Source organism: Elephas maximus, chromosome 5, assembly GCF_024166365.1.
Source record: "Elephas maximus indicus isolate mEleMax1 chromosome 5, mEleMax1 primary haplotype, whole genome shotgun sequence".
NCBI lineage: Eukaryota > Metazoa > Chordata > Mammalia > Proboscidea > Elephantidae > Elephas > Elephas maximus.
Window position 1 is genome coordinate 80,872,489 of NC_064823.1, and position 13,004 is coordinate 80,885,492.

Genomic DNA, 13,004 nt, shown 5'->3' on the forward strand with positions numbered 1-13,004 from the left:
ACATATCAAGTGGTAGGCATATATATGCTGGAGATACGGAGGATAAAGACATGGCCCCAGTTGCTCTCTGTTTACTGAATAAAACAGATAAATAAATAGGTCGTTGCAATACAGTGGGCCAAGAGTGGGAGAAGTTTCCTCAAAGAGATGACAGCTCTGCATTTATAGGTTAATAAAAAAAGACAAAGAATCAGTGATAAACCACATGTGGTTGCTTGATTGTAGGCATCTTTGCAGTTTGCAGAATGTCAAGATATAATACAGCGCCAGGAGCAAGAATCTGTGCGTCTAAAACTTCAACACACTTTGGATGTAAAAGTAAGTTTGTTTGTTTGCTTTTTATAATAGTAATTTAAGCAAAAAAATGCCTTTCTCTGATATACTTTTACATTTTCTTCATGTACCTTAAATGCATTCAAGTCTGCTTTCAATGCTGTCTGATACTAGCAGTTATAAAATTTATATGAACATTGTTACATATTGAAGCACTAAGCTTTATCGTTAGCTTGTGATATGAGAGTGAAATATGAAAAGACCTGCTTTGGAGATATCTGAGGGAAGAATATTCCATGCACAGGGGTCAAGCAAGTGCAAAGGCCCAAAGCAAGAGCATGTTTGGCTTGTTTGGGGAATGGCAAAAGTGATCTAATCTGCGTGACAGACAAAAATATGTGTTTTTTTTTATTTTTTTTTTTTTAATTTCCTGTTTCTCTTGAACAACTGTATAACTCAGTCTCTCTTGAAGGGGAAATATTGAACAGTAGATCAGAATCCCCAGAGGTGTGTGGTGAGAGGGGTGGGAGACAAGGCCATCTCTTCCCTCAGCTCAGTTATGGCACCTGCCTCACCTCATATGGGCTTCCAGGCCTCAGGGCACAACAAAAAAGAAGATTCTGGGATCATCCTGTCAAATTGTCAAATTTGAGGGTGAATGAAATACCCACTAGAAGCTAGAAAACTCATATTTACTTTCAACTAGGGAGATTTTGAAACTGTGTCTCTGGATTTGAAAGTCCGGTATATTAACTCATTGTGACTCCTGGTCCTTCTCTTTGATATTTTAAAGAGAGGCTAAAAACAGAATAGTAAATCCATGTTACAAAATGCTACTCTCAGATTCTGGGAAAGAATGCAAACTCTGGGTTTACCTTTATTATCTAACTAGTCTCTGGTCATTCATGTAATAATTCAATCATTGGATGCTGTAAGCTAATTTCTAGCACAAGGTTTCCTTTTTTAATTATTCATGAAAGGAAAGAATGTGACAATGTCTGTCTTGCCATTTTCAACGGCTATGGTGATACCAGTAGCTAGCTGTAGGCTTCTAGTCTTTGCTGGAGTCACTTGAGAATATGAAGCTCTCCCCAGTTCCTGCACTTTTGGAACTAGAAAGAAAATTCAGCAGTATGTAGCAAGAACCATAAGGATGCTCATACCCTTTGTTTCTCAATCCACTCCTAACAATTTCAACAAAATGACATTCATCTGACCCACAAATATATATTCTCAAACATGTTCACCCTAGTACTTTCCATAAGTGTAAAAAAACAAAACGAAACAGCAAAAAAAAAAAAGAACCCAAAATGTTCAATACTATGGAATTTGTCTTAAAAATTAAGAGATGTTAAATTGAAAGAATATTATACAGCCCTAAACTAATTGTGAAAACTATATATAGTCAACAAATGTTCATTGAATGCCTACTATGTACCAAGCAATGTGCAAAGCACTTCACAAACTGCTCTAACAAGAGAATACGCAGATTGCAACAACAACCAAAAAAAAAAATGTGTTTTTTAAGAGTAGTACATTTCCCACTAAAATATATGTCTACTTTCCAGAAGTATATTTTAGAGTTGTAGACATACTTTAAAGCCTCAATAATGGACACTTTCATAGACAAGAGCACTCGATAGATGGAGAGAATCTTTCTCAGTAGTATGCCAGAACTAGCACGGAGTCTTTTGTCAGAAGTTAGAAACCAGTATAACAGCATCCTAGGTATGTCTTCACGTCTGGAATGCTTTATCAGTCAGAAGTGTGAATGCATCTACCTAAGCGCATGCTTAGTCTTCAGAGTAACTTGGACATCTGGAATCATCTTGCTTAATACTTAACTATGTGTAAGCTCAACATGTAAGACTGAAATGATGCTCAAAAAAGTATGTATTTATATCACAATTCTTTGTATTTATAAGTTGGAAATTATTTTCCTCACATCTATATTGTTTTCCAGGAACTTCAGGGCCCTGGATACACTTCAAATTCTTCTGTGAAACCACGTCTTCTACAGCCATCATCTGCTGCTCGTTCTCATTCTAATGTACCATCTTCCCAGTCTACAGGCAGCTTCCTGTCACATGTAAGTAACTAGATGTCTTAGTTATCTAGTGCTGCTGTAACAGAAATATCATAGTTGGGTGGCTTTAACAAACAAATTTATTTTCTCACAGTATAGGAGGCTAGAAGTCCAAATCCAGAGCACCAGTTCCCAGGGAAGGATTTCTCTCTCTGTTGGCTATAGAGGAAGGTCCTTGTCTCTTCAGCTTCTGCTTCCCATTTTCTCCATGTGTCTTGGCATCTGTCTTCCCTATCTCTGCTTCTTTTGCTTGCTTGTTTAATCTCTTTTGCATCTCAAAAGAGATTGACTCAACACACACCTCATACTAACCCTTCCTCATTAACATAACAAACATAACCCACTTCCAAATGGGATTATACAGGCATAAACCCTAGTGCCATCGAGTAGATTCTGACTCATAGCGACCCTATAGGACAGGGTAGAACAGCCCCGTAGAATTTCCAAGGAGCGCCTGGTAGATTTGAACTGCTGATCCTTTGGTTAGCAGCCATGGCACTTAACCACTATGCCACCAGGGTTTCCATACAGGCATAGATGTTAGAATTTACAACACATACTTTTGGGTGACACAGTTTAATCCATAACATTCTATCCTCCAGCCCCCTAAAATTCATATTCTTCCTACATGCAAAACACGTTTACCCCATCACATCATCCCAAAAGTCCTAAATCAACTCCAAGTCCAAAATCTCATCTTCTGAATTATCTAAATCAAATATGGATAAGACTTTAGATGTATTTCATCATGGAGCAATATTCCTCTTCATCAGTGAACCTGAGAAATCTAGAATTCAAGTTACCTGCTTCCAAAGTACAAGGGTAGAACAGGCACAAGGTAGACATTCCCATTTACAAATGGGAGAAATTGGAGGGAAAGCAGGGATAATGGGTACCAAGCAAGTCCAAAACCCAGCAGAAAAAATCACATTAGCTCTCAAGGCTTGAAAATAATCCTCTGTTCTCTGAGACCCTCTGGGCAATGGCCCTGCCCTCCAGACTCTGGGTGTTGGTAATGCCGTTTGGATTCTGTATGGAGGCCCCTTGGCTTTAAGCGGGCCCGTTCTCCTAGTTCATCTGAGTGGTGACCCCAATCCCTCAGCCTCAGCAGGCCCCGTTCTTCTGCCCCTTGGGCGTGGCAGCCCTACCCCCTCAGCTTCGGGTGATGGCTTTATCCCCGGCACACCTTAGTGGCAACCTAATACTCTAGAACCAAGTTGGTGAAGATCCAACTCTTTGAAACCCAGAAAGCTATGGCCCACCCTTGGAGATCCCAGAGACCATAGCCCCACCCTTTGAAACCAAGAAAGCCTGGCTTCCTGTTCTCCTTCCAACAGTTCTGCTGATCTCCACGTTGCTCCAGAATGGTCCTTTTCTTTTCTTGGAGGACAACAGATGTAGCTCCTTTGGCCTGTTTCTTGCCTGTAGAATTCCAAGAGGCAGACGGCATTATTTCCTTTTATTCTTTCTCTATGACTTTCAGTCTAACTGACGGGTTTTCTACTGTGGTAGTTGGTTAGATCCATCACTCACAGGCTTACCATCTTTAACAAAAGATTGTGTGGCCATGTCTTTGGTGAACATTTTAGAACACATGTCCTTACTTTCCACAAAACATTTGGACATAATTCAGACAAATTCTTTGCCACTGCATAAAAAACATCACCCTTCCTCCATTGTCCAATCACATGTTCATCATTTTCTTTTAAAGCTTCACCGGAAACACATTTAACATCCACATTTCTGGCAACATTCTGCTGCTGGTGCCGTATGTATTCTCTAAGACAACAGAAAATTTCTCTATAACTCTTCTCACTTTCTTCTGAGCGTTACCAGAATTACCTTTGACATCCATAATTTTACCAGCAGTCTTTTCAAGACAATTTAGGCTTTTACTGCTAAAAACTCCTCCAGCTTCAACCCATTACCCAATTCCAAAACCACTTCTACATTTTAGATATCTGTTAGAGCAGCACCCTACTCTGCTGGTACCAGATTCTGTTTTAGTTATCTAGTGCTCCTGTAACAAAAATACCACAATTAGGTGGCTTTAACAAACAGAAATTTATTTTCTCATAGTTTAGAAGGCTAGAAATCCAAATCCAGAGCACAGCTATAGGGAAAGGTTTTCTCTTTCTGTCAGCTCTGGAGGAAGGTCCTTATCTCTTCAGCTTATGCTTCCTGGTTTCTTGGAGATGTCCCTATAGCTTGGCATCTATCTTAACCCATCTCTCTCTGCTCCCTTGTTTAATCTCTTTTATATCTCAGAAGAGATTGACTTAAAAAAAAAGACATACCCTAAACTATTCCTGCCTCATCAACATAACAAAAACAGCCCATTCCCAAATGGGATTATAACCACAGGCATAGAGGTTAGGATTTACAACACATTTTTGGAGGAACACAATTCAATCCATAGCATTAGTTTTATAATCCATGAAGCAAATGACATAATATGTAAGTAATGACATACATAATATGTATGTCATTTTAAATTGGAAGAATTTCATTAAAAAATAATGTATCTGTAATTATGGCATTTTCAATTACTGGATATTAGATTTATACATTTTCCTATAAATCCAACGAAGTTTAGATGAGTGAAAATGTTTCCTTTGCTGTTTGTTATTTTCTCTGGGAAAAACAAACATGAACTATTCAGTAGGAGTAATGTTAACAATAATTATTTATTAGCCCTATATTTAATTCTTTGGTTATTTCCATCACAAACATTTCAGGATTACAAAGCAAAAAAAAAAAAAAAATAAGCATCACTTAAAATGCCAAAGGCAAAATAAGTGTGTACATTGTTTTTCATGACCTATATGTGAAATTATTTATAATCATAAAAATTTTACTAACCATAAATAATTTTTATTCCCTTTAGTTGAAATGCTAGCAACTTTAGAACAGTGGTAGTTTAACCTTTCAGGAAAAATGTATGGGTAATATAAAATTCAGGCTTTGTCTCTTCTGAAGATAGATATGTATGGAATCATTAATCCCATAATCAATCAGTGCTCAAGCTCTGACTCTAAAGAAATAAGACTTATTCCACAAATCATACAAGAAAATCAATTTCATTAGTTAAAAGTCTTATGTATGACAGCATGATCATCAGTAGCATAGTAGTTATTATCCCTGTACCATTTAAATGAAAATTATTTAGATCAAATTAAAAGTTGAAATGGAATACTCTCACCTTGCACGTGCATACAGTTTTTAACATTCATGAAACTAATGTAAAATTGTTAAGGTAAAGGTCATATTTTCTTAATCTTTGTGTCCTCAGCATTATGGAGAAGAAAACTATGTTGCATACAGGAAGTAGTCAAAAGTCATTTATTGCTAAAACATGTTTACTGTGTGGAATTTTTTTTTTTGCTCTTTGACATTTAAACCTTGAATTTTATTTCTTTTATTTTTGTTTCTCTGTATTACTTTATTATATTCCCTCCTGAGTTTTCAAAATAGTTAATACTTTAATCAGTAAGGATTTTTAAAAATAGTATAAAGTTCAGTAAAAAAAGCAGAATATAAAATTTTATATTTTATATAAAACATGATCTCAACTGAGCATCTCAATTGGGCACATGAAGTTTTAAAAAGAAATATACCCAAATATTAACAGTAGCTCCTTCAAGAATATAGGTGAATTTTTTCCCATTTTTTAATATTTCTGTACTTTCCAAATGTTCTACAATGAATTCATTCACCCATTTGACAAATATTTATTACCTACTACATGTTAGGGCAGTGTTCTAGGTACTTGGAACACATCAGTGAACAAAACAAAGAAAAATTGTATATTACTTTTATTGCATAATATTATAAACATTTTTAAGTAAGAGAAATTGTGTAAAGCATGCTTTAAAATCTATTTGGAAAATATAGTTTATTTTTAGAATTATTACAAAAATTTTAATTTAATAGACATATACTAGTACTTTTACAGTGATGAATGTAACTCTTTTTATCAAATACAGTCTGTGTATTAAACAGCCAGCAAAACCTACTAGGGTGGCTTTTGGATGATGAAAAGTCATAGAATTTCAGAGCTGATCTTTCTACATGACCCTAGAAATCATCTATTCCAGACCCCTCATTACAGGTGAAAAATATGAGGCACAATTTATTTAACTGACTTGCCCAAGGTCACACAAAGTAGTTAGAGAGACATCTGGAACTAGAAGTTGTTGGGTCCCCTAACTCCTACTCAGTTTTTGTTGTTGTTTGCCTGTTTGTTTAGGTTATTTTGGGAGAGGATTTCAGTTTAATTTTTATCACAATAACATCTACATATTCAAAGTGACCCCGTGTGACAGAGTAGAGGTGCCCCCATAGATTTTCTAAGCTGTAATCTTTACAGGAGCAAATTGCCAGATCTTTCTCCTGAAGAGCCACTGGGTGGGTTCAAACAGCAACCTTTCAGTCAGCAGCCAAGCACTTAACCATTGTGCCAACAGGGTGCTGTGAGCTGAAATCTATTTAATGGCACCTAACAACAACATGTACATAGCTTTAAAGGTAAAATGATTTTATAAGTCTTTAAAAAAAAAAAAAAGCAGTAGTCTTCTGCCCTTCCTCTGCCCATCTCTAAGTTCCAGTCTCTAGAGAGAACCACATTCAACTTCTAATAATACTGATATTATTATTCTATTGTTTAATAGACTATTATATTATTCATTGTTTACTCTTCAGTGCACACATGTGAAGTGTACAGTTGAATTAACACACCCACCATCCAGGTGAAGAAATAGAATATTGCCAGCACCCCAGAAGCTTCATCATGCCCTCCCAATCACTATTCCTTCTTTTTCCCCAGAGGTAACCATTATCCTGACTTTTAACCCCACAAATTAGTTTTACTGTTTTTGAAATTTACATTAATCAATTATATAACACATCTTCTCTAGTGTCTGTCTCTATTGTCAATATGTTTGTGAGATTCATCCACAGTTGTTGTATATAGCTATATTTGTTCAAAGTTAATGCTGTTTAGTATTCTGTTATATAAACATAGCACAATTTCTTTATCCATTCCAAGAGTGGGCTCTTGTGTTCTTTAGTTCTCAGAATATGGATATTGTTTATTTGGTAGTTTTCTCCCCTCCATTTTCTCAGTTCTCTTTCTGAAATCCCTGAGTCACCTTTTAAAATCACCTTTTAGGTTGATTTTCTAATCTTCTTTACATGTAACTCCTGTTTTCCATCTCTTCATCTTTTATTCCCACCTTTTGGAAATATCCCAAATTTATCTTCTAAGCTTCTATTGAATTTTTTTTCTGTTATTATATATTTTTTTAATTTCTGGGATTCTTTTTTTATTCTCTAAGTTATCCTTTTATGAAGCTTTCTGTTCTTTCATGGATACAGCATGGATACATTTCTGTTTAAGGATGTTAACTTCAATTCGTTTGTTTATTTATGATTTCTCTGTCACCTAAACTATTGATGCCTCTTCAAATTCTATTTTTATCTTCTACTTTTTCTTCTTCTTTTTTTGGATGTCTTTCTCTCCTGTTCCAGCCTTTCCATCAGCACTTTAAGATTTAGGCCTTAAAGAACCGGTTACAAGCTCTATGTCAGGTTAACAGGGTTTGTCATCTGGTCGATGGTTAGGTATTAAGACTGCTTTTTTTTTTTTGGAGGAATCCAAAAATTATCTACAGGTCTTTTTTTCTTGGTCCTATCAGTTCCCCTAAAGAGAAATTCTCTTGTTCCCGACTTGTAGGTCTAAATCCATCTTCCAGTACTTTGAGAGCTGAGTGGGGAGAGGAATCTGGGATATCTGCTTGTCTGTCTTACAGCCTCACTTAATGCTCATGTTTTCAGTGTGCAGCCTTGACCAGCTATTGCAGGTCCCCTTTGAAGTCTATAGTTTTTGGTTCAACTTCACTTATAAAATAAGCCCCTAAATTCACTCAGGGGAATAGAATGGATTATCACCTAATTATGTGGGGAGAGGCTATGAGATTCTAACAGTTTCTCTGATAGAGTTTCAGCCACTCCTCCCGTTTTGCTGCCCTCTCCCTTATCCCGGCCTTCAGGAGTACATGAGCCTCCAGTTTCTGAGCCTTTCTGGAATGCTCTGATGCAGAGCAGCTTGCTTCTTCTTGTTGACTACCTTCTGTGCAGGTACTTTAAGTTTTAGCTTGATTTGTTTTGCTAAGTCAGTTACAAATTATCCATTTGCTTTGCATCTTCCAAAATTTTGTTATCTTTGCTTATCTAATATTTTCTGTTCTTCTCTATTTATCTTTATTAGTTCCTTTAGTGCTGTTTTAGTGGCGTTTCAGATAGAGCAGAAATAAATGCCAAGTATCATGTTGTTTTTTATCATGTTTAGAAGTAGAATATTACTGTTTGTGCATTGTTCTACATTGCTCCTTCATTTCCTTAAATTTCACCTTTTTACCACATGTTCCATGATTCTGAGATTTACTCAACACTTATCTGGCAGGCACTGTGAAAAGTATTATCTGTAGATTATTTTGTTTAATCCCCACAGCCACCCACATGAGGTAAATGCTATTATTATACCTATTTTACAAATGAGGAAACTGAGGCTTGGAGAAACTAAATGACTTACAAAGAGCTCATACAGCAAAAACAGAGTTGAGCCAAGACTTAACCCAGACATTCTAAGTCTAGAGCCTGTGGTCTTAACCATTATACTGTACTGCCTCTGCACTATACTGCTGACATGCTGTTTATAAAACATAATTTAAATAATTAATGCAATAAATAGATACTGTACCTCAACTGATAGTGTATTTCATTCAGTCTTTGTGAATAAGGATCATATGGTTTTTGAACTTCAAAGGTATCTAAAATTATCCAGTTGATTCCCTTTGTGTTATGGGTGAGAAAATAGGAAAATCAGAAAAGTGACATTATGGGACTTGGCCCAAGCTCAAACACCTAGAATATGTATGTATGTATGTATGTATGTATGTATGTGTATGTTTATATACATGCATGCATAGGTGTGTATGTGTATAAACACATATACATGCATACACACGTCATTAGTAATCTGACAGAAGTATTTTAGATTAATATTTCAGATAAAGACTATTATAGCATATAAAAATAAAATATTTCTAGGATGATATAATTTATTTTATACACATATATAATATATATATCAGGTTCTATATACATGCACTGTAATTTGTACTAGTTGTGTTTGATCTTTGCCATTGAGGTGCCTGTGATGTAGGCAGAATTTTTAGCAATACTTTATAATGTGTATCTGGTTTCCTGTCTCTTCCTAGTATTTATATTCCATTTGTTACCGTCTTCTAAAAGGAATACAAATATAAGATGTGGATTTGGTTAGACATTCTGAAAATAGAATAGTCTGATTCAAACTGACTGAGAGCAAGCATTTATTTTTAGCTTTTGTATTTATCTTCTATCTTTGGAGGGTGGAGATAGGACCAGTTGAGAAGCACACACTCTCCCTAGATATCACTGATATTATAACTCATAAGTTTGCCTGTAATGGACTCAAGGCCATTAGAGAGAACAGTATTTGAAGAAGGTCGAACTGTGTTAGATGTATAATTCATGAGTAATTTTGGAAACAAATCTAACATAAAAGTGTTTCAAAGTCAAAATGTAATAGGAAACTAATCAAATCACAAAAAACCTTAAGTTTAACAACAGTATAAGCGTCTATTCTTCTCCCCAAATCAAAATTTACAGCAGCCTTACCCTGCAAATATATGCCCCTTAAAAATAACCTTAATGTGTATCCCAGTCAAAGGACTGGGGTGAAGGAAAACAAGATCCTTTGATGAGATTCAGGAATAGCTTATGTATAGTTAGTTACTTCTTTACCACCTTGACAAGAGTCATCTGTAAATAGTATTTTACAATTGTTTCTTTCCTAGCTATTTTCCTAACTTAAAAGTGTATTTTGCTTATGTTAGAAACCAAAATAGTTTACTTGTGAATTAAACAACAAAGTATTAAAATGAATTAATAAAAGTATTATAAGATGTACAAACATTAAAAAGAAAGATTGATTGTTCTAACTAAATGAAATTTCTTGAGTCACAAAACCACCCTAAGCAAAATAAAAAGAAACCACAAACTAGAAAAACATTTCCAACACATAGAGGGTTAGTATCTGTACTATATGTAGAGAGCTCTTACACTTCCAGAAGGCCAGTTTGCCTACTTTAGTTGTTGGTTTTGTTTCTGTTGTTGATTTGTGACTTAGGAGACCCCATGTGCTACAGAGCAGAACTGCTCCTTAGGGTTTTCTTCGCTATACTCTTTACAGAAGCAGATCACCAGGCCTGTTTCTTCCACAGTGCTGCTGGGTGGGTTCCTGCCACCAGCCTTCCTTTTGGTTACCAGCCGAGCCCAAATGGTTTGTGCTGCTCCAGGACCTTCAGTTTGCCTGCTTTTGAAATCTCCAGACATTGCACCAGGGACCACTCAAGTGCTACTTCTTCCTCCTCTGCCTCTCCTCCTCCCTTCTGTCCCCAACACTGGAGGGCCCAAAGCAGCAGTTAACTAGTGAAGAAGATTAAGGCAAAAAAGGAAAAGAAACTAACTCCCTTCCTTCACTGAAGCCTTCCAAATCTGAAGCAGCCCTCTCAGCTCATTCTATAAATTCATACATTAAAAAAAAAAAAACAGGAGAGAAATACATCCAAATGTTAACAGTGTTTGTCTTCTGGCAGGTGGGTTTTTTTTTTTTTTTTAATCACGTATTTTTAATTTTTTAGAAATGAACATAATGATACCTGTATAATCAGAACAAAATAGATATAATCAGAAAAAATTAGTAAGTTTTCATAATGACCCCTCAAAAATTAAATTTGTTGTCTATAAACTAGCATCTACTGGGCAAATAATTCTTCAGACATATGCTCTTGTATGGTATAATTTCACTTGCAGCCTTGGGCTCTCTAAGAATTCTCTTGTATTAAGTTGTTGAAAATTCAAAATTTATTATTTTTCATCAAAATAAATTACATCTTAATAAAAAAAAATGGCTGTCATTGATTTAAATAATCTGAGAAGCTGGACTATATGAAGAAGAACGGGGCATCAGGATTGGAGGAAGACTCATTAACAACCTGCGTTATGCAGATGACACAGCCTTACTTGCTCAAAGTGTAGAGGACTTGAAGCACTTTCTGATGAAGATCAAAGACCACAGCCTTCAGTATGGATTACATCTCAACATAAAGAAAACAAAAATCCTCACAACTGGACCAATAAGCAACATCATCATAAACAGAGAAAAAAATTGAAGTTATCAAAGATTTCATTTTACTTGGAGCCACAATCAACAACCACGGAAGCAGCAGTCAAGAAATCAAAGGATGCATTGCATTGGGCGAATCTGCTGCAAAGGACCTCTTTAAAGTGTTGAAAAGCAAAGATGTCACCTTGAAGACTAAGGTGCGCCTGACCCAAGCAATGCTGTTTTCAATAGCCTTGTAGGCATGTGAAAGCTGGACAGTGAATAAGGAAGACTGAAAAAAGAATTGACACCTTTGATTTACGGCAATGGTGAGGAACGTTGAATATACCATGGACTGCCAAAAAAATGAAAAAATCTACCTTGGAAGAAGTACAGCCAGAATGCTCCTTAGAAGCAAGGATGGTGAGACTTCATCTCAAATATTTTGGACACGTTATTAGGAGGGATCAGTTCCTGGAGTAGGACATCATGCTTGGTAAAGTAGAGGGTCAGTGAAAAAGAGGAAGACCCTCAACAAGATGGACTGACACAGTGGCTGCAACAATGGGCTCAAGCATAACAATGAATGTGAGAATGAGGCAGGACCCGGCAGTGTTTCATTCTGTTGTACACAGGGTCGCTATGAGTCAAAACTGACTTGACAACACCTGACAACAACAACAACAATGGGTCAGTCTCTTTATATACATTATTTCTAATCTTCACAATAATCCAGCAAGACAGATTGTATTATCCCCATTTTTAAAATGAGGAAGCAGGCCCTCAGAGGTAAAGTTGCCGAGGGCCATTGTGAGCTGGTAAGGCACAGGAGCCAAGATTAGTACTCTCGTCTGTTTGATTCTAATCCCATGTTATAGCATGTTGCACAAGTGTTTCCAGATAATTTATGTGTCCTTTGTCGCTTTCTGTGTTTGTATTTAATGGGATAGGAAGAAAACTTCTGGCCCACTCACTCAACTTGCACAGAATTGGTGCACAGAATTGGATTAGTTATAATCCTTGGTTTATGACAAATTCCCATTTTTGATCTCTACATAACTTTATTAAGGTTATTTGTTTAAAATAATATTGAATACAAGTGAACCCACTGCCCAGCTTGACAGCTAGAACATTACCGATATCTTTTCTCTGTGCTTCTTGCCATCTCACCCATTTACCTTCTCACAAGAAATAACCACTGTCCTGTATTTTGGATATATTACTAATATATAAGGAAGCCATGGGTAGTGCAAATGGTTAATGCATTCAGCTGCTAACTGAAATGTTGGAGGTTCTGCTCTACCCAGAGATGCCTCCAAAGAAAGGCCTGGCAACCTTCTTCCAAAAAATCAGCTATTGAAAATCATATGGAGCACAGTTCCACTCTGACAGACATTGGGTCACCATGAATTGGAATCAACTCAGCAGCAACTG

General features: G+C 36.3%; 1 protein-coding gene across 1 annotated transcript in view; it reads left to right on the forward strand.

Annotated features, from left to right (window-relative positions):
• CCDC158 (coiled-coil domain containing 158) overlaps positions 1 to 13,004 on the forward strand; it is a 74,474-nt gene that overhangs the window by 34,004 nt on the left and 27,466 nt on the right. Inside the window, exons 15-16 of the mRNA XM_049885986.1 lie at positions 226 to 318; positions 2,237 to 2,362. Of these exons, the coding sequence (XP_049741943.1) occupies positions 226 to 318; positions 2,237 to 2,362 (219 nt within the window). The remainder of the gene's footprint in view (positions 1 to 225; positions 319 to 2,236; positions 2,363 to 13,004) is intronic.